The following is a 22,303-nucleotide window of genomic DNA, read 5'->3' as shown; positions in this document are numbered from 1 at the left end:
AAGTTAAGATTGAATGTCAGTTACCATTTCGATATCACATGGTATGCTGTTCATGTTGTAGATATGAAGCCATGTCGTCGCCATGAAGGCCTTGGTATTATACGACAGACAACGTGACTGTCACATAAGATGCGAAGCTTGGACTTTGGTGTATTACGGGTGAGAACATAAAATCTGTAACGTAAGAGGTGTGATGATGCCTACATGATGAGGACGTAATAAAAACTATGTGCATAACAATTATTTTCAAAACAACTTGCACCAATGAATTTTATTATGCGACAGCCAGTTTCTTTTTTGTACAGTCTGAAGCATGATGACATTTTTTTCAAGCCTGATCTGGGACAATATGTTCTCTTTGATAAACTACCCCCTCCCCCACATGTTTTCCAAAATGACACATATTTAACATTGTAGTTCCACAAGACACATTTCTAACATTGTAGTTCAACCTGACACAGCTCTAACATTTAAGTCCATCGCGAAACGGGTCTTACAATCCAGTGGAAAGTGACACGTCACTGATGGCGTGGATTGATACTAATTATTTCAGTCACCTATTTAGCTGGATGCCCTGGTAAATCTGGCGTTAAACAACAGTCACTTTCAGTGCAATCTGACGTGATACCGCTATAAGATCCATTATATTAATAAAATATCCAAAAACCAAGAACATAGTTTTCTGTTTATTTAATGTCTGTTGACCTTTCAATGCTCGCTGGTACAGTTCTTTCAGTAGCTTGCGGCCGGAAGTAGGCAGTGACAGGAAGGTTCCGGTGAGAGCCACAGTGTTGCCAGAAGTAGGTCGCCCTCTCAAAACAATTATCATCAAGATCATCTGGGAATAAAATTATTTAATTTTGATCAGCTTCATGATTAGACAAAGGTGTCAGCCTCCTCTAATTTCTGTGAGGACCTGCAAAAATGTTCTGGTCTCTTTGTTGATAAAATACAGAATTACACTGTCAATGTGGGGGCAATGGTCTATTTTTACCTTCTATTTTCTCAAATGTTTTAGACATTTGAGAAATTTCACAGGTAGAAAACCACTGTCACTCACAACAAAATGATATATTTATGAGAATTGATCAATCAAACATCGAACCAAAACTGTCAACAATTTTAACAAGATACATGTATTAATGTTATCTTTTATTTTACTGACACGACTGAAAGTTTCACCTGAGCCTATGTTGGTGGCCCCCCATGCGTCATAGAAAAATGGTTTCAGCTGTTTGTCAGCTGGGCAGGAAGATATCTTGATCCAACATCCACCACCTGCAGTTCGGACAGTACCTGCAATATGCAATCGGTCATCCAACAGCTGTCATACAGGACATCGGCATCTCTCATCTTTAATACAGGTCATCAACAATCGGCTCCAATTGTTTTGGCCACCAACAAACGGCTCCTGTCATACAGGTCATCAAAAATAGGTACGTCGTAGCGTTTATCAACATCCGGAACCTGTTATACAGGACATCAATATCCGCAACCTGTCATACAGGACATAAACATTGAGCACGTGTAATATGGGTCATCAACGTCCGGCACCTGTCAACAGGACATCACCATCCAGTTCCTGTTACACAGGTCACCATCATCTGGTCCTGTAACACAGGTCATATGCTATCGGCTCCAATTGTTAAACGAACTGTATGACGAACAGTGGGTTATGAGTATATATTTTGTCTCCAGGAAGCTCCACAGAAGTGAAGGATGGTAATAAGGTGATATTATATCGCAGGCCTGAAAATACCAGTAAACAGAATTACCTGCATTATATAGAATGCGTGTGTCTTAAATATGCAACACATAAGAATACAAAATTGGTTGAACAGAATGCTGAAAAGTTGGAATGATGGATAGTATGAATACATTGTGGAAAATTGTGCTGTGATTTCTAAAGCAAGACATCACATTGGCAACAATGGCGACATAATTTGAGTTAAGGAAAGATAAGTCATCTGTTAAAATTCGGACGTTTTTAAAAAAATTATTCGAAAGCTAGATTTACTATGTTAATTTAACAATTCCACAAACCTTTTATGGCCCTGAAAAAAGGTCTTTTATACGGAATGTTTTTATCATCCACACAGCATATTCATATCCGAATACCTGATTCTGATAATATCAGTGGGGTACACAGAAAGTGAGGGCACCAACCTGTTGGCAGGAATATGCTCGTGACGGGATACTGGCGGTAGGATCCGCAGTACGCCCACTGAGCCCTTGCTCGGGATAAACATCCCTCGACGTCAGTACTTGCATTCTGTGCTTGTTCTGCATAAACATCGTGATGAAGACCCGGAGGGGCGTAATGTTTAGGACATTGTTCAAAGGCATTGTAGCAACCACTCCCGGCAATGGTCATAGCACCTGAAAATAGATATCATATTCTAGATCAGTACTGCCGTCCTACAATATCTGCTACTATGTGAAACACGTATACTCCAAGACAAACGTAACTTGTTCTTATGAAAAGTTTGTATTCATTCAGAAGCATGAAGCTGCCTTTTCTATGAGAACTGAAAGCGTTTATCAGTTTGAAGTGGATGACATTTGCTTTCTAAAACATGTCTGGGATTGGATTTTGCAAGTTAATTTCTGCCTAGTAGTGTTGGTTTTCTTTGCACAAGTTATGATGTAATTTTTGGTTAAGATATACCTTCACTTTCTCGTCGACCGCAATATACATTTAACCTTTGACAGACAGACAGACAGTTTATTCAGTAAGAAGGCCATAGGCCCATAATACAGACAACTGTTGATTGCATGAACTACGCATGCCAAGGAAGTAGTCGATTTAAGTTTCTCTTAGCCGTTGGACTTTATATAGATATAAACATGTGTTATATACAACATCAAAGTTTTCTGATGAAATAATTTCAGTAAAAGATGTTACAGTTTGAAACTTGATATACTGTTTAAGATACATATTTCTTAGGGCTGAATAACGCTCACATACAAGTAAAACATGAAATTCATCTTCAATAAAAGATATACCATTTTCTATACAATATTTACATAATCGTTCAGTGTATGGGACATTTGTGTATCTCCCCAAGTCAATTGCAAGTTTAAACTTGCTACATCTGAAACGAGTCATACATATTCTCAGATGTACTGGTATGGGGAGTGTAAGATATTTTTCTACATTCAACAGGGATTTAAAATGTTTATAATAAACGGTATCAGATATACTATTGATAGAACTACACCATGATTGTTGAAGGTTATCAAATAATCTTTGCTTAAAAAGATGAATAAACACCTTCACATTGCCAACATCTTGTGTTAACCATACATATCCAAAACCTAATTTAAACAAAATATTCTTAATGTGAGTAGCCCATGTGGTGCGACCAGAATGGTCCATTGATTTGAGCATTAAATAACATTGGCGAGGCAGTCAGCGCTCGTCCAAACGCAGTAGCCTGCACCAATACTTGATGGCCCTTGTGGTATACACAAGTTGGAGAGGGGCTCTTCCGCACTCTCCTAAAACCATTGCATTGTTTGTTGTTTTACCTGTATTTAGAAACCATTTACACATTTTGTTCTGTACATCTTCAATAATTTTACAATATGAGATGCCCCATATTTCTGCGCCGTAACACACAATAGGCACAATCATAGCATCAAATATCTTAAATAAATCTTGACAGGGTATATTACCAACTTTCTTTTGATATCTATATAATGTCATAATGGCCTTGTTATTCTGTGCAGCAAGAGTATTTAGTGCCTTAGTCCAAACAAGTTTAGGCGTGAATACAATACCCAAATATCTATAAAACGACACGGTTTCAATACATACACTATTAAATTTCCAGTTTTCATAATGTCTAAGGGGTCCGCCATTTCTGAATACCATAACTTTAGTTTTCTTCAAGTTTACCTTCATGCCTGTGGTATTGCAAGAATGTTCCAAGGCATTGATCTTCTTTTGTAAATTTAAAGGTGTATCAGCAATAGATGACACGTCATCAGCAAACATAAGTGCATATATTGCAAGGCAGTCTTTAGTAATAAAGACAGTTTGTCCTCCATAATTTTCCATAAAATTTACAAGTTTATTTATGAATATTAAAAACATCTGAGGGCTGAGGATGCATCCTTGACGGGTACCTATATTACACTTAAAGTATTTGGATAACCCAGTAGGTGTTCTAAAAAAGGCACACAGTTTATTGTACATTGATGTAATAATAGACAAAAACTTTCCGCAGACACCAATATCAGCCAAACTCTGTAACAACATATTGTGATCAACATTATCAAAAGCTTTTGAGAAATCTACAAATAAGCAGTAGAACCTTCCTTTCGTTTTACATGCATACTTTTGGATAATGGCCTGTAGTGAAAATATATGATCTGTCGTGGAATAGTTGGGTCTAAATCCAGCTTGAGATTCGTCAATGATATTGTTATCATCACACCACCTCTGTAGTCTAGCATTAAGAATAGATGTAAATACTTTGCATATGGTATCAATGAGTGATATGCCTCTATAATTGTTGGCATCATTCATATCACCAGACTTGAACAGAGGACAGATGATACTTTTCCCCCACACACCCGGAAAGTTACCACTCTCAAAGATTTTGTTAAATGTAATAACTAAAATAGGTGTAATTTGTTTCTCTGAAGACTTTAAAAATTCGGCAGCAATACCATCAGGCCCAGGGGATTTATTATTCCCAAGCTGGTTTATTTGACTTGATATTTCTTGTGCTAGAATAGGAATGTTAATTGTTAGATCATTATTGTCAGGGATATGGTACATACTGCTATCAAGTGCAAGATCCTGCCTAAAAAGAAGAGACATAAAATGGTTAGTCCATTGCTCAGTATTAATTGATTGAGTGACTGCATTAACCTTTGAGGACAGTTTGTTTTGACTTGAGCGACTCAAGAAGATCTTTCTCAGGAGTCTCAATGGACACGGCTGCACCAGCGTTTTATTGACATCAGATTTAGTTTAGCCCATACCCTGCTTCGACGATCCCACACACCTTCCTGCATGGTACCTACCTGTTGGCCCGAACACAGCCGTGACGTGATGAGAGCTACTGGAGCCACAATATTTCCACTCGTCAACAGCCCGACTGAGACACCTTGCCTCCCTCGTCCACATGGAGGCGTTCTTCTGTTCCCCTGTATCCCTGAACATGTGGGATCGAGGATGTCTCGGACACTGGCCAGTGATGAACCAGCACCCTGAAAGTGACCAATCCAGTATTTACATGGCAATGGGATGAGGAGTTGGTGCTCTGTTAAGGAGTGGGGTTGGGTTGTTTAGTGGTGTTGAATCCCCAGGATGATTAAATATTTCCCCATCACTGTTTACAACATGTACTAATAGAGAAGCCAGTTTATTAGCTAACCATCTGTAATGTTTGGGTATAAAGCATTCGGTCCAGATCCGTCAGATATATATGGAGTTGCAGGAATCTTTGTTTCCGGGGCAACAGTAGACTGATCACATGGCTGTGGAGTCGGAAGTGGTTGGAATATCGGCAACGCTGTGATAGGATATATAACGGCAATTAGTCGTTATATTTTGTTAATGAAATAGTTCAGATACCGTTATTTTGTGTTCTGTAACACAACTTATTGAAGGAAGAAATATGCAAAGTTAAAAGTTGAGTTAAATAATTGTACCATGGTCGATTTAATAACTAAAACGTGTTATTTCGATTCCAGACGAACAAATATTTTAACACTATGTTGAGCGGAAACGGCGTGGTTGACCTAACCTGTCTTCATATACGTTGGACCTGTACTTTGACGAGGGCCAACATCTTTCAGAGATATTGGTTCTTCAAAGTTTACACCATTCGCCCATTGTTTGGCACCACAACGAAGTCGGAAATCGCTATCATCTGGGGCGTAAAAATTCGACTTTTGAAGTTCCTAGAAACCAGAGATATGCGTCAGACACGTATCGTGAATGCATGTTACCATGTAATCATACAGATTACTGCTTTGAAAAAGGAAAGCCGTTGAACACATAATACCCTCATTTGTATATGTTATTATGTTAATTTATGTGCAAGGCACATTTTAAAGAGAAAATGTTACACGGACAATGATATCATTTGTGCATCTTCATGGGGGGGGGGGGGGGGGCCTTAATCATATTAAAAAACACCTGTCAGTGTAACAGAGTATTTCTTCTGCTGTACAAGTTATTTTTTTACAGTATATAGCATAAATATTATTTTTAAGCATTATCTGGGACAATCTATTTTTCCGATAATCCAAGCTGAAGCCCCTCCGACCCAGAGTATCAAATGGTCGGTCCTTATTTACATGTGTATAAATGATTGCTCACCATATGGTTATCACTGACATCGAAATACCTCTTGTAGGCAAAATTTGGCTGAAAGTAAAGGATCCCCTTTTGATTTCCTTTGTTCCAGAAGATGTTCTTGTAGATCTGGTTACCTGTGGATACGAGTGAGGAGTTATGCAGTCATTGGTCGGTTGGTGTCTAACTGTAAACAAGTTGGTTGAGAAAGACAAATCTGCCGGATTAAATATCTACCTGCACCCATATGCGAGGTGCGATCGACGGATTTTCTTCATTACATGTCTTTCTGTACATACCTATGGAAAGGCATGCAGGGATACCTGCATAACATGTAGGGAAAGAAGGACGAATTTGGTGGCCTCGGGAGAGATACACGAATTCCCTCCACTACACACACACATTGGGAGAAATAGCTTCCTAACTGTACTAATTGTACATATATTACACGGGTTACCTTCAGGGTAGAGCCGCGTTCCAGTCTGCAACGTACTCATTTCAGGGTATTTTGATCTCCACAGATCATTTTGGTATGGAACAGACTGAAATAGAACCGGATGTTATTATCTTTTCATATTTTAAATGTCCAGTTGTCAATACATGTTTAAATGAAACATACTAATCTCCCAGCATGATGTCAGTATCAGTACATTTACAAACCAGTTGTGGGTTTCCTTTTGTGCATGAGTGAGTGAGCTACTGTCATATTCCAGCTAAAAATACGGCCTGTAAATGAGTCAGAGGCCAGTAACGGACGCGGAAAGCATCAGCAATATTTCACGGCATTGGGTACGATGTCCCCCTTTCAGCCTGATAATCCGACTCCTATTTTAGTGGCCTATCATGACAAATATGAGCTTTTAAGGGCTGAACTGGCATTCCAAAGTTATCGGAAAGTGTGCATGTGGTGTAGATGAATAATAATATACACCTGGGGAAAAGGAAATCGCCTTTTGAATAGGTTAATCAGTGTAAGGTTAATGTTTTTCGTAAAATCATTTCAGTAATAACGCAAACAGTTATACGTTTGTAAAATGTGCATGTTTCCTAACGGTTCTGACATGTAAAGCAATCCACTCGACCCACAGTCACCCCATAATCAAAGCACGATTTGAAAATATTCTGTAGTCTTTATTCTTATCCCAACGTGGCTCTTAAGAGATTATCTGACATCGAAAGGTGGTGAATAATATGCATGATTAATGAAGGAATATCCTACAAATGGTCAGCTTGGTTACCACCAATCGGTTATAAGCAGACAGTCACAGAAACATGTATAGAGGTAAAGGAACGTCCAAGGTGTAACGTCATCACGGGAAGATCGCGACTTGCTCCACTTGGTCACGCAACAAACTTTTCCTGCAGGCACCTGTCTGAAGGTGATGCCCCAGAAACAATTGTTGTCGCTGACATTTAGAAATCGACTCAAATCAGCTGGTTTGGAGGTCCAGGAGGTTGATCAAGCATCCAGTGCTGTCAGATCGCCATCACATGGATAGTTTGTCATGGTGTTTGGCGAGACGTGGCTGGAACCAGAGGCATGGAAGAAGATCCACAGGTCTTATGAGAGCAGGTCATTTTTGCAGACGGGCGTATTCGGTTCTGGTGTCAAAACGGCTCAGCACCATTTGTCACTTCCTTTCCCATGCCATGGGCTAAGTGCAGGGGAATCTCACGGGTGACTGGTACAGGCGTTAGATCCTGGATCACATCGTTGTACCCTATTTTGGTAACCATCCCTTGGCTACCAGACCAGTCAAAATGGATGATATCGCGAGACCCCACGGTTCACAACAAGACTCAGGGTTACTCCAGCAAAACACAATCAATACTATTCTCTGGCGGTCCAGGGGCCAGATACAACAGGTGGACCCACTGGTCGCCAATCTACGCACTCTAGATAGTCTTGTCACGGGAAACTGTATGGGCCATGATGGTCAGTTTTGGCACAGTACAACTGTCCAGGGCACTCTGTCGCACCTAAATTGAACCACGTTCCAATTTTGCCAATTATACAGTCAATTAAATGTACACCAATATTAGTAATACCAATATTATATCATGATTGTGGTCCAGAGAATTACTCTTTCTGGATATAGCAAATGTTTAGATTTGGGAAAAGTGCAGTTTTCAGATATCATGGCCGAAATTTGCGGAGGCACTTATCTCTTATCCAGGTGAACTCATACATGAATCAGCATTTTATCTTGTAAAATGAAAATGTAACAAACAGATTATGTCACTACAATCGGAACGATCTATAGTAGATGCGTGCATTGTACACCCCTTAAAACACCTCCTTCAAACACCGAGACATAACAATCGTTATAACACAACATGCATGTAGATGTTCCACGGCAAGGTCTGGTTGTAGTCACGTCGATCTGAAAACAATACAATAGAGGCAGCTCATTTCTTACAGCGAGATCTCGGTCAAGTATTCTATGGACGTCAAAATGTGGCGATGACCCTCTGGCGTCTACTTGTATACTCTCCGAGACACTGTCGTACATGACGTTGTAGCGGATGATGTTGTCACGGCCGCCACCAATGTTTGCATGAATGTCATTCTACAATTAAAAAAATCTCAATTACATCAGATTAACATGCCAATGAAAGATCAGATTACTTTGAATGAAGGAAGGATATTCTGTCGGTGCAAAACCATTGAGCCTTTTGGAGTTTGAATACTATACCCTGAAATATCGTTGGATGCAATGTCAGAAACCAATTCTATTCCTCAATACTTCATAAGGTAGAAGGTGATGGGATGGGATGGAGGTTGGATGGTGTGTGGGGGGATGGTTGCACTGTGTTCATGACGCTTGTCTTAAAGTAATATTTCGTTTTTCTCCAGGGCCGAGTGATAAACCTGGCAATTAAACCTTATGCCTTGCCACATCTGATTCCCAAATAGTCTGTACTTGGTAGATCGAGAACTATATGCCGACTTTGACCTTCACACAGGCGGTAGTAGTAGTGCAGGACACTAACGAACACACGGTCCCCTCCTCCGAATCGGGTCATCATTTCATTATGACTTTTGAGTCATTTATAAAGGACGAGGTGCGATAAGGGGCACACTTGTCAATTCACGGATCACTTTCAAATATTTGCACAATGTATTGTACTTTTCAGATATGTTCAAATGGCTAATGTCGAGTCGTTTTCTTACGTACACTTGTCAGTTTTGGGCTTTGGACATTAAACTACGAATACTCAGAAACACTTCCTAAAAACGTCTGACATCACCTTGTTTTACACAATTATTTCCCCATACATTAAGAGTTGTTACTGGTCCAAAGAATGCATATGCTGAAATAATAGCAATTTCTAACCTTTAGAAATTATGTAGATCACGTGTGCCACACCTTTTGTCCCCAGCTGTTTCGATTTTGCTCGCATGTTATTTTTATCCGATCGAGATACGAGCAGGTCTTGCAATTTACGTTGTATTTTACTATGCTTAGACGCTGGCTGTGTAGATATTGTTAAAGTACGAAAGACTCACGCGGTAGAAGACGTTGTGTTCAATGGTGACGCTGGAGTACTGGTCGTCAAGCATGACGCCTCTAACACCTGATCCTGGCATCAGCCTGATTGTATCGTGGATATGGTTGTAGCGGACCTTGTTGCCTCGCTACCAGTAGTACACATGAGGTATGAAAATGTCCTTTACATAATTATTATTTCCTGGTTAGAAGAAAACATTTAGGGGCACATACAAATCTGAAACAAGATGCACTTATTATACAAATGCGAGTAACTTCAAATCGTTGACGCCAGAGAAAACTTTCTCGAATGTCGGCCGAACAGATTCCATTGGGTGTATATAGACGCTGTGTCTTTTACTCTTTGATTCAACCAATGGAACTGGCAATATTTGTATATTTTGTGGTGATTTCCAAATTGAAACGCAAAGGTTAATTAAGAAATTGGTTAGGTACAGAACTAAATTGTGAAAAGAGAAAAAGACCACCCACGAATAAATAATCAATAAATAATATTGAAACACAGAGCTATAGATTCACAATCAAAACAGGCAATGAGATGGATCAAACAAGTCAATAAGTCATAGGCCCTATAATATGTTACTGCACGAGAGTCCAGTATTTTGTCCCTGTAGAATGTCATCAGTGGGACAGGATACGCTAACCTTTGCGAACACCTGGTTCCATCACAGTTTGAAAGCGATTCGTAACACATGATCATGATATTGTGGGAATCGTACAATGGATTCTCTCTTCAGCAGACATGTCTTATTGTATTATTTCTTATGGTTATCACTTGTATGACTTGAAATATGCCTGTCCCTGTTCTTGAATCCGGAATAGTGTCAGAAGCTGGCAGGAATTCACTGTTTACAACGACCTATCCAATCCGCACTTGGCGAGTATATAAGATCAAGTCATGTAAAAAAGGCCTTGAGTGGCTTCCATACAGGTACAGCCGGACATTTAAAAACTGTCACATCCCGAACTTTCTCGCGATCGAACAATCATCAACAGCCAGAGCAGGTAACTCTAAATTCCCCTCACTCGCTGCCACAGATTGCGACTTGACATATGGCCACCGATTGTGCCATATGCGCTCGACATTTTACCTGCGCTTCAGTAATTTATTGCTACTGACAATCACGTTTACTCTGTACTGATAAAGAACATTTACTTACACTGTTGTGAGGATCTAAGGCGTCGCAGTTCGTTGTGAAGAGTTTCCCTCTACCAGACTAGGCATGATGATCGTTGGTTTGAATTGGAGATTCGTGACAATTGTGATCTTTCATCTTTCATCATCATTCCCGTGCGTGTGTTTCGCCATAGCGGCAGATCGATACGCCTAACGATACGTTGGGCTTTCTTCTTACATTTAGTTAACACTCCGCACGTAAAATAATCCAGCGTTAAACCTAAACTCACTATTGTGTAATTGTATCGGGACTAAGAAAACATAACAGGGATAATACTGATGGTGAAAACTTACAAAAGACCAACTCCTTGTTGCATGTAAAGCACCACAGTCACTCGCATTAACGCAGTTATGGTGGACGTGATTATACTCCATCACGTGGTCGTTACCCTGGAGAGAAAGACAAAATCGGACTTTGTCAAAACATAAGTAGGAATTACGGCATATGTGTTCAGACTGATTCACATATATTACTTTCACCATTGTGTCTTTCATAAGAGATAGATAATTCTGAATTGTGTTTATTCTATAAATTACATTTTCTAAGGAACTTTAGAAATAAGGGCTTGTTCATCGCATTGTCATCAGCTCGGTCATTATATTTATTAAACAACGCCACAAAAGTCGTCAGTGACTTTATGAACAATGGATGACGTAGTCGTTACTTCTTTTCGACGAAGTAGGTTCACAATTAACCAATGGAATAATAGACGTGGTTAGCCATTCAGTGTAAAATGTGTATTGAATTGCTCGGCGAGACTAAATTAATTCGCCCGATATTCATGTCAGATATGGTGTTGACATCTTTTACTACATCTTTCACAAATCTTTTTCTCTCTGGAACAGAACCTCATCACGAAGTACATACATCGAACTTGATGGCAGCATACTGTCCGTCGTGGATGTGGTTGTACCGTATGAGGTTGTTGACACCAACACTGTGTATTGCGTTCTGTCCAACTGCCCCCTCTCGACTGTACCTCCAAATATGATTGTCTTCAACCACGTTACCGGAGGCGATGAGGTTGACGCGGTCGCCACCTGCAGACGTATATTACTGTTGACAGTATATGGTTTTTGTACGGGAAATCACATTGCATGATTCAAATTAAAAATGTGCTTTTATTATTTACATTTCAAAGCAATCGATAATACACCTTCAACTGCCGATAAATATGCATGTAGGTGAGAAAAATACTTGGTACAATACTTACCAAATAGATCTATGCCTCCATCTCCATCGTGTATTTCACACCTCGACACGGTGACGGACCGACAGTCTCCTCCACAGTGGAATACATAGGAACCTGGTAAATGACAAATTGAGTTGAGGAGAGAAAAAAGTGTCAAGGAACTGAAGGGACGAAGGCGTACTTGTAGGAACAAGTTAAGTTGTGATGAAGGAGTAAAGGCTGGAAGGTCTCATCTTCAGTTTTGAAGATTATGTCGCGCAGACTACATGAATTTTATAACTGAATATGTTCGATTAAATATATACTCAATTCCAAAAGAAGCCCACACCTTAAAGTATGAAATGTCCCAAAACGACATATATATATATATATCCATTATATAGATAAAATACAAAAGTCCAAAGGTGAGCTGTATAATTTACTCAACCGGTTTCACGCATGTGATTTTCAAGAGTACAGTAATACCGTTACTCTGTTTTGACGTCACAGTGCACTCTTAACATAGTATGACGTAACAGTGCAATCTAAGGTGTGCCTTTCCTTTGGAATTGAGTTGAGATCTTGTCTTTTTGCCTTTTTCACCTACATACAAATATGTCAACAACAACACTCAGTCCTAAAATATTTAAAGACAGCTGCAGGTGTGGTTGTGAGGTAGTATTATGGTTGAATACGTTCCGATTCCACACATTGTTGACAGTGATTGAAGCCCACTATTGGTGCTTGCAATCCCACAGTGATACAGCTGGCAAACGACACGCAGGCGCAAATATCATGCTCAGTCATTTAAAGTCTATTGTCCAGCACTGAACTGATTGGCAATGTGTTACCTGTATTCTTCAGCTCAAGTTGCCGCAGTTCTAGATTGGACACGTTTTGGGCGTTGATGCCGAACTTTCGACATGCTTCCAGGGTAAAGTCCTCAAATCTAAGGTTGGACACGCCGGGGTCTAATCTGGGAGGATATTTCAGGTAAAGTCTTTGATAGGGATTTAGAAGTTAGAAGAACATACACACATGACACTATTTATGGATAGCAACTTCTTTTATTCTTTGTCACGACGTTTCAGAGCTACTTCTTGCTCCTTTCCTCAGGTGAAAATATTGAAGGAGCAGCAAGTAGCTCTGAAACGAAAGAATAAAAGAAGTGGCGATCCATAAAAAAACTGTCATGTATTCATACTTTAGGTGAGACAGAACAAAACGTGCATTTACGACATATCTTATGCGTGTTCGTTGCAGTAGAGTAAAGTCCAGATTGATTTAATAAACTTCAAGGTTGGAGGAAAGTGCATGGCATGAATACATAGGGATGTAAAAATTTCATAGTCAGACCTACTTGATGCAGTCATCTACCATTGACGCATACACAACATCTGATGACGTCAGTGCACCAGTCGGTGTATTGGGCCACACGTACAATATCCCCGTACTTCTGTCTATGTAGTACTCCCCCTGCAAGTACACAACATCTGATGACGTCAGATCATCTGTCCCCTGATTCTGTCATTTTAATTTCTTAATACAATGTTTGCTTCTGGTCCCGCACGCACGAAGCCATCGTAGCTCTAGAACTAGTGTGAATCTATGTTAAAGTATAGGAGTTACAATAGTCTAAGATCAGTGTGTCGGTCCTTGACTAGAAATGGACACAAAGCATATTCCATATTTAAGTACAATGTCCAGTGTGACACTCACGGGTTCATCAAGTTCCGAGAGCATGTTCATCACTCTGAAGTAACCGCCTTGATCGGTAATTCCCGTCAAGTTGCCGTGGTTGTAGACACCTGCAAGGATTGTATTATCATTATTCTGCATACACTCATAGATAAAGAACTGATGAATAGGTGTTTACTCCATAGTCAGTGCGTGCCTTTGATTATTAATATTTCCATATTTCTGGCAAGCTTTGAACAACATATTCCAGTTACACCACATCGCCTTATGTCAGCCTTATGTGGGAGGAAAGCCCGAAGCAATCTTAGTCTTAGACGTTTACCACTTTGGTGGAAAACAGGAGCACGGGTATGGATGGTGCTGACAAACGTGGAAACATAATCGGGGTGAACCGGGATTCGGACCCATGATCAAAGGCTTCTTGCGTGCCCTAGGGACGCAACTTTGCATAGTGAATTACGGCGCTTCAGCCGAATTCGCCACCTTTTCCCTCTCTGGCAAGCAGGGTTGACGAGCTGGATTCCACTTGACAGACAGACAGTTTATTCAGTAAGAAGGCCATAGGCCCATAATACAGACAATGGTTGATTGCATGAACTACGCATGCCAAGGAAGTAGTCGATTTAAGTTTCTCTTAGCCGTTGGACTTTATATAGATATAAACATGTGTTATACACAACATCAAAGTTTTCTGATGAAATAATTTCAGTAAAAGATGTTACAGTTTGAAACTTGATAAACTGTTTAAGATACATATTTCTTAGGGCTGAATAACGCTCACATACAAGTAAAACATGAAATTCATCTTCAATAAAAGATATACCATTTTCTATACAATATTTACATAATCGTTCAGTGTATGGGACATTTGTGTATCTCCCCAAGTCAATTGCAAGTTTAAACTTGCTACATCTGAAACGAGTAATACATATTCTCAGATGTACTGGTATGGGGAGTGTAAGATATTTTTCTACATTCAACAGGGATTTAAAATGTTTATAATAAAAGGTATCAGATATACTATTGATAGAACTACACCATGATTGTTGAAGGTTATCAAATAATCTTTGCTTAAAAAGATGAATAAATACCTTCACATTGCCAACATCTTGTGTTAACCATACATATCCAAAACCTAATTTAAACAAAATATTCTTAATGTGAGTAGCCCATGTGGTGCGACCAGAATGGTCCAGTGATTTGAGCATTAAATAACATTGGCGAGACGTAACCAGTGTAAACAAAGGATGACTCAGCAGAACCCGAAATGTGACGTACAAAATGCAACAAAATAGCTGCCACGAAAAGGAAAAACACAGTAGCCATTTTTATTACTATAAGACACATGTATGAGAAGTTACTAAGACAAAATTGCCATTGTACATTTATTATTTTATGTCTGTAAAAAGTTAAAAACAACACGAAGAAACATCATCGAAGTTGCATTACTGATTTTAAAGTATGTATATACAAAGATCGATAGTTTCCCTGACATATATCAGAACACATAAAGGCTATCAATACCTAGATAATTATACAAATAAATGAAAGTAATAAGCTTTGACGATAACGTCACTTGGAGGCTGCTAACCAGAGTGGTGCATTAGGTAGGAGGAACTTAGGTCAACCGAAGTGTGACGTACATCAGTTAGCATGGTTAACCAAGGTTAGCTTTGGTTATACCTTGGTGAGGACGGTTTCGACTGGGTTGTCCATGGTTTTGAAATCGAACGTTAGCAGTATTTCAGTTTAACCGTAATCGATTTAGAGCCAGACATGATGCAACAGCGAATATCTACACTCTATCAATCTTTGTACAATCATGTCACATTGAGGCCAGACACCCCTCGGAACAGTTACATGTATGCTCAAAGCGCAGCAGCGAAATAATCTGCAGGACATTTCATACTTTGTTTATCCATCACGACTGACAGTAGTTATACTAACAATGGTTGTGTTTTCTTTGTCGTTGAAACTAACCTGCTCGCATGCCATGGCGGTCTTTAGCAGCCAGAGTGATGGTGTGGTTCACAGTATCTATTTTACGTATCTTCAACGAAAGGTCAGCCCAGCTCCAGTACCTGATGATGGATCCAACATGCAATGTATGTATGGCACATGCATTGATACTCACATACGTATGTTGTACTCGTGTTAGGAAACAATTGTCAGTCCCCGAACATGTTCATATCCAGAACAGCATGACTTATGGCGCGAGGTTATTCTAAAGTTATTCTAAGTTGGATCAGCTATAATAAGAATTATATGCATGACATATATTTCTTCGCACTTGTTTGTTTGATATTTAACGCCGCACTCAACATTCCAGCTATATGAGGGCCTCCTGTAAATAGTCGAGTCGGGACCACACAGTCCAGTGAGTGACATTATGTGCAACGTCCAAAGCCGCTGGGCCATGAGGACACACAAACAACCGAGTCACCGAGCCTGGCCAGTCAGTCCATTCACTCGCCTCTCACGACCGGCATAGGTTGCTATTACTAATGCTATACCACATATTTACACGCCTTCCCCAAGGACTGGCTGTTCTGAATGCCGTTCGGAAACGACGCATTACATAAATATATCTGATATCCTTTTCCATTGTGACAGCCGCTCATTTCCTTGTGTGAATAAACCTACAAAAGCAGCGGAAACATCCCATTGTCACTTTACATGGCAATGTGGGAAGGACTTACCAGAATCCATATGCCCATGGTTCTTTTTCATTTGCCCACCTCGAATCACGATTCGTATTGTACGAGAACTGGTATCCATACTGACTTTGCACAGCCGTGATATCTATAAAATCCTGCGGCACATAAATCAAAATACAATTATTATATTGCATTATATTGCGTAATTTAAACATAGCTTTGAATTTGTTTTACCTAGCATTTCATTTTCATAATGTGTGGATGTGATTGTACATTTCCGCCCAATTAAATGACCACGTTTGCTTTTGTGACACGCGCAGTAATTGCAATATTGCCGTTGACACGTACAAAGGGGTGACTGAAGTTTACCTCTGATTCATTGTGTCATCATTTAGATAGAGCGACCGGTGTACATGTCTTACGTGATTCGGCCACTTGGCCAGGGTGAGGGGTTGACCATTGATAAACAGCTCCAAGGGGGCCTGTCTGTAGACGTACCAACCATATGAGGACAAATTGCCGTAGTCCGAGATTCCCACAGAGGGCAGGTTAATCTGCTTGATCTGAGTGGAATATTTACATGTCATAACGAAGAGTTTGCCATCATTCATGCCACTATTTGACTCCTTAACAAGACTTTAATTAACTATTTCAAATTTGGAAAAAAAAACTTTAGTGATTATTTAATCATTTTTGGCAGGGTTCAAGCTGTTCCCAAACCGCTACCTACTCACATGTCTCTGAGCTTCTTTGCCCCATAAACGTAAAAGTGCTGTGTCTGTGACGCCCTTAAAATGATTGACGGGTAGACGACGTCCTCCTGTCTAAATCAACAAAATCAGTTTGATACTATCATCATTCAGTAAAGGAAGACCTGAATAAGGGCTTTTCAACTTAACTCCTTGAAAAACTCAATTCCTTGATTCATTAATTCATTGGGCACTTGCCACTTAACGTGGTGACTATACATATAGTTACATCTCTTAAATGAAAGCAAAAGTCGTCTGAACAATCTGAGAAAAGAACACGTGAGATGCTGGACTTCCTCAGTGTAAACATCTATTTGACGTTTTGGGATAGGACAATTAGGCAAGACGTTGGCAATTGTGCTCCTCTCGTTGCCGATCTTTACGCATGAATTTCCAGACTTTATGAGAAAATTCTTTATGTCAAAATGTCTGCTCGGATTGGCAATATCAAAACAAGGGAGTTTTGACATAAAGTTTAACTTAAGCTTCGATGATCTGATACCGTTCAATAATTGTCAAACAGCCAATTCCCTCCCACTGATTTACCCACGTCAACTAGAAATAAAAGAGGCCAATATAATCGCCTCATCTGTTATATATTTAGATCTATACAAAAATATTCAGAGTGACGAAACACTCCGTATGACCTTATGTCTAGAGGGGCTTCAACTTTCCAATAGTCAACTTTGTCTTCATGTCCAGCAGTATTTCAGCTGCTCCAGCCTTTGGCGTCTTCCTTTCACAACATGTGAGGTACAATCGATCATACCACAGGTGAGGCAAGATCCGGACATGCTTACTTTTTCGCAAACACGGTGTTTCACTGATCCATTTATATCATTTTTCACAGCTATTTTGCCTTTTATGGCTTATGGCATGTTTCGGCAGATAAAAATTGTTTAATCAGGGTTACAACCTTCCAGGCCTAAGTAATGCTTTCAAAAACCTTTATCATAAACATGTGGAGATTTTGACGCATTATTGACACAAATTATGTTTTGACGTACTAAATGTGCCCGTATATTTCCAGGTGAACAATTGACTTGACTTTGCCTGTGTTTGTGACGGGTGCTACCCGTCGGGCAGGGTACATGAACATGGTTGTGACGCCTTTTCGATTCATAAACAGGTATTCATGATCTTGTCGGAATTGTACAGTGGACCGCTTCAGCAGAGATTTCTTATGCTTATGGATAGGGATATTAAAAGACAAGAAATATGAAACAACACAGGCACTCCATTGAATGATACAAATTGACATCAAGTGTCATCCATTGAACCAAAAGTGTGTGCCCTTTATGCAGACGGTCTGTTGACAATGTGTCTATTGTATATTTTCTTCGTGATCCATACTGTCTTCATTCAAATCAGACCCCTGTTGCTTGTATAGAGCATAGCCGACAAAAGCATACGGTTCCGCATATGCTTGGCATTTGGACGATGTTACCACGGTATAACATATGCAACATATATTCCTCTTATCATGTGCCCCACATACATGTGGTCTATGGTCATCTCCCTCGAAAATATAGGGCCATGGACCATGTGTCTTGGACAGACATACAACACTCTCCACATATAGTCAGCCTGTGAACGACGTCCCCAGGTATATATCCCTATATGTGTCCAGATCATCGGTCTGAAACATTTCTCTGTTGTTTACATACCACGTATATCTCGTGACTTTGGTAGGCATACATACCACGTGCACCTCCTGTCCTTGGTAAGCCCTGAAGGTGACTGGAGACTGGTAGGCGTGTGTAAAGTGAAGAGTTGCCGGGAGGTCATAGTACCCCGTCATCAGCTCCACGTTAATGGCTGTCAAGGTGGGTATGAAACATGGCTTGTGACTAGTTAGCGGTTGAAACATGTTTCCAGTAGATAGCGGATGTCTTATGGTTACAAACAGTGAATGATCTAGTGGCTACATACATAGTGGAGAGCTCCTGCACGTCAGAGGTACATTTTACTGTGCCGACTATAGCCACGAACTGCTTACTGGTACAGCTAATATAGATATAGAGAAATACACTATTTACTGTTTCAACTATGCGATATAACCACATACTGCGTAATGTTACAACTACATAGAGATATGGACATATACTGCTGACTATTACAGCTATATAGATATATTATTAGTCATTGTGTCTTAAGTTGCCGTGTACGGTGTCAAAATAGTTTTCTGCTGACCTAATATGACATCGTATACGGCCACTAAACAAGGGATTAGCTACACATTCTATCCATATTAGCTATAATAACGGTAACGTTATTTTTCAGGTCATTATCATTTGCAGTAACCCACGATCTGTTCAACTGTCCTACTTCGTAGGCTACTCTAAAATTTTAATTAATAAAAACACGAACGTGATTTCTTAAAAGATTAATGTCTTTGCACATCCCGATTAATAATTTGAAACACAAAATAGTGTCGAATAACGAATTTCTGTACCAGAATTTGGATGTGCAATATGTGATGTGGGGTATTGGAAAATCCAAGTTGTCTGTTACTTATGGTATGCGGTCTCACATTAGGTCAGAATCAACAATGTTGGTTTTATATTGACGGTATACGGGCTCATATTGGGTCAGTAGTTCTGCTCTGTGATTGGTCAATCTCACTTAGAAGCATAATAAAGACATAACTGCTTACTGTTTCCTTTTATGTTGGGTGTTTCCAACAGTTGAAGCACTCTGTGGAGAGTCTTGACTGGATAGTGTACATCAAGCCTGCGTACATGTTTGTTAGTGATTGAGTGTGAGTGATCGCATCGGCAATATCTAAGTCATGTAGCAGAGTATAGGTTATACACTCATAACATGTTTGTACAATAAAAGAGGAAGATATATATAACAGATTCAATGTATTAATAAACAAGTAACGGTGAAACATATCTAGAGGAATTAGCCTAAATGTATGAACTACATGAACAATAAACGAACACAATTTATACAAATTGTCACAATTTCTCATATAGAACAAATTCTGTAAGATATTGTAAAATAAAATGACGGCTTCAATGGGTAAAAGGTCAAACATTTACTTATTTATAAGTTTGTGCTTCACATATTCGAGCACATTGGGATTGAGTCAAATTCCCGAGAAATACAAATAGGAGGTTGGTAATTGAGAAATATTCATAAGTACACTGAATGTGACCAATAGACATCGTAGCAATATGACCTTATACCTTGACTGACAAAGTAGGTACATTGTGTATGACCTAGTCTTGCTTTATAACACACTGACGTACAGCCACTGTAGGGACCGTCCAATGTGTTTGATTGTTGTGTAACGCTGCACTCTGCAGTATTCGAGCTTTATGAAGGCGGACTGTAAATAATCGAGAAAGACAATCCAGTCCCACGCCGGCAGCTAAGATGATATACAATCAATCAAGTCACCAAACCTGACCAATCGGTCCATTCAGTCGCCTCTTACGACCGGCATAGGTTCCCGGGGACGTATTCCGTCATTGAGTGAGTGGAAATGGCTTTACACCAATTTAAGCAATATTCCAGTAACGACAACAGAAGTGGGCTTCACACATTGTACCCATGTTGGGAATCGAACCTGTGTTTTCGGCGTGACGAACGAACGCTTTAACCAGTAGGCTCGCCCCTCGTCCCTATTCAATCATGGAATTCCCACTGGTTGAGGCAGAAGATTTCATGCCCTATTACAAGATTCCTAAAGCCACTCGAGGTAATATTTGAATTCCTGTGATACCTGCTCGTAAGAATGAATGAAGACTCGTTTATATTACCGTGGCTGCAATACATGTTACATGTACGTTCAATAATATTCCATGTGTCTGTCGGAGGATATCGGTCTTGTAAGCATGTTGTAGAAACAGACGTACCCAGTATTGGAGTCGGAGCCGTTTGGGGACACATACAATTCCACCGTCTTCCCCAACGATGATGTCAGAAACGTCAACGCGATGATGAACACTACGAACCCAAACATGGTCCTAGGTCAGTGAATACCAGACTGAACAGAATAGGTCATGTGTTGCAAGCTCATAGTCTAGACGGGAGATTGACAGATGTTAATTTACATGTATACATGTTGTACTGTTATCTTTGGTCAAATGGTCTACATTCATGATAAGCTATCATACATAATTTTACATTAATAAATAAGTAATTAAAAACTTAAAGTCATGTCATCAGTATTTCAGTCTTATTGTGACTCGAATAGGTTATTTATAACACATAAACGCTTGCCGATAAGATAAACATGGCATGACAGATTAACTACGGTAATGTGAAAGAATAGAGTGTTCTTGAATTTCTTTTGAGTATTATATAATTTGCCTATATTACTTAAAAGTCTCTCTGTAGGCGATGTTACCTTGGGCAATCTGATGAAATACTGATTATTAATATGTCCTTAGCCGAAACAGTCTAACATTTCTTATTTTAGTTATGATATGATAGGTTTTCTTTATTGGGGGTGGAGGTGTTTCTGACCCGTGAATTGCACATGAATGTGCCGAACGAGCTTAACATGCCGATCTCTCGGAAGCATGTGTTCCCACAAAAAAGGTCGGTTCTCGGTACATTGTTTGTTTGTTTCAGACTGCCATCATTGGACTTAAAATAAATGTAAACTTCCTGTTTTTGTTCGAATTTGTCTCCTGTAAACTTCTCCTTGTAACTGAAATACTTCAAACCACAGGTAGGACGATCGGTAGTTACTCGATATTTCAATAACAACAGTCTGTGAAAAGTTATCTCCTTTTTTAACACGCAAAAATCAGTTTTCTAGCGTTTCGGACAGTACTTTTTTTAGTACAAATGCAAGCAGTGACAGGAAGCTTTTTTAACAATTATTGATGTATATTTAACAATAATTGAAACATGTATTGACATTTTGTACATGTACACGTTTGATTGCTCTCTTGCAGACCCAGATCTGCTGAATGAACATGACGACCTTTTTGAAAAGGGCCATTTTTTAATCATTCTGAAAACTCCAACCGATGTTCATTCATTATCAGACCCGTGAAGACT

The 22,303-nt window shown here is 39.6% G+C and overlaps 1 protein-coding gene across 1 annotated transcript; it reads right to left on the bottom strand.

Moving 5' to 3' along the window:
- Positions 1 to 671: 671 nt before the first annotated feature.
- LOC124137802 lies at positions 672 to 21,313 on the bottom strand. The gene is made up of 23 exons (XM_046504249.2): positions 21,148 to 21,313; positions 19,938 to 20,014; positions 18,984 to 19,099; positions 17,267 to 17,356; positions 16,955 to 17,095; positions 16,575 to 16,687; positions 15,856 to 15,956; positions 13,897 to 13,985; positions 13,538 to 13,653; positions 13,029 to 13,153; positions 12,220 to 12,312; positions 11,874 to 12,046; positions 11,300 to 11,395; positions 9,828 to 9,956; positions 8,737 to 8,886; positions 6,774 to 6,858; positions 6,341 to 6,453; positions 5,763 to 5,919; positions 5,391 to 5,528; positions 5,038 to 5,223; positions 2,167 to 2,379; positions 1,183 to 1,296; positions 672 to 838 (listed from the first exon to the last, which is right to left on the bottom strand). The coding sequence occupies exons 1-23, from the start codon at positions 21,252 to 21,254 to the stop codon at positions 687 to 689; spliced, it is 2,874 nt and encodes a 957-aa protein (XP_046360205.2). The 5' UTR covers positions 21,255 to 21,313; the 3' UTR covers positions 672 to 686.
- Positions 21,314 to 22,303: the final 990 nt, after the last annotated feature.

This window comes from Haliotis rufescens, unplaced genomic scaffold (assembly GCF_023055435.1).
Source record: "Haliotis rufescens isolate VD_foot unplaced genomic scaffold, xgHalRufe1.0.p SCAF_57, whole genome shotgun sequence".
Lineage (NCBI taxonomy): Eukaryota > Metazoa > Mollusca > Gastropoda > Lepetellida > Haliotidae > Haliotis > Haliotis rufescens.
Note: the sequence above shows the minus strand (reverse complement) of the source record. Positions and strands in the feature narration are given on the sequence as shown.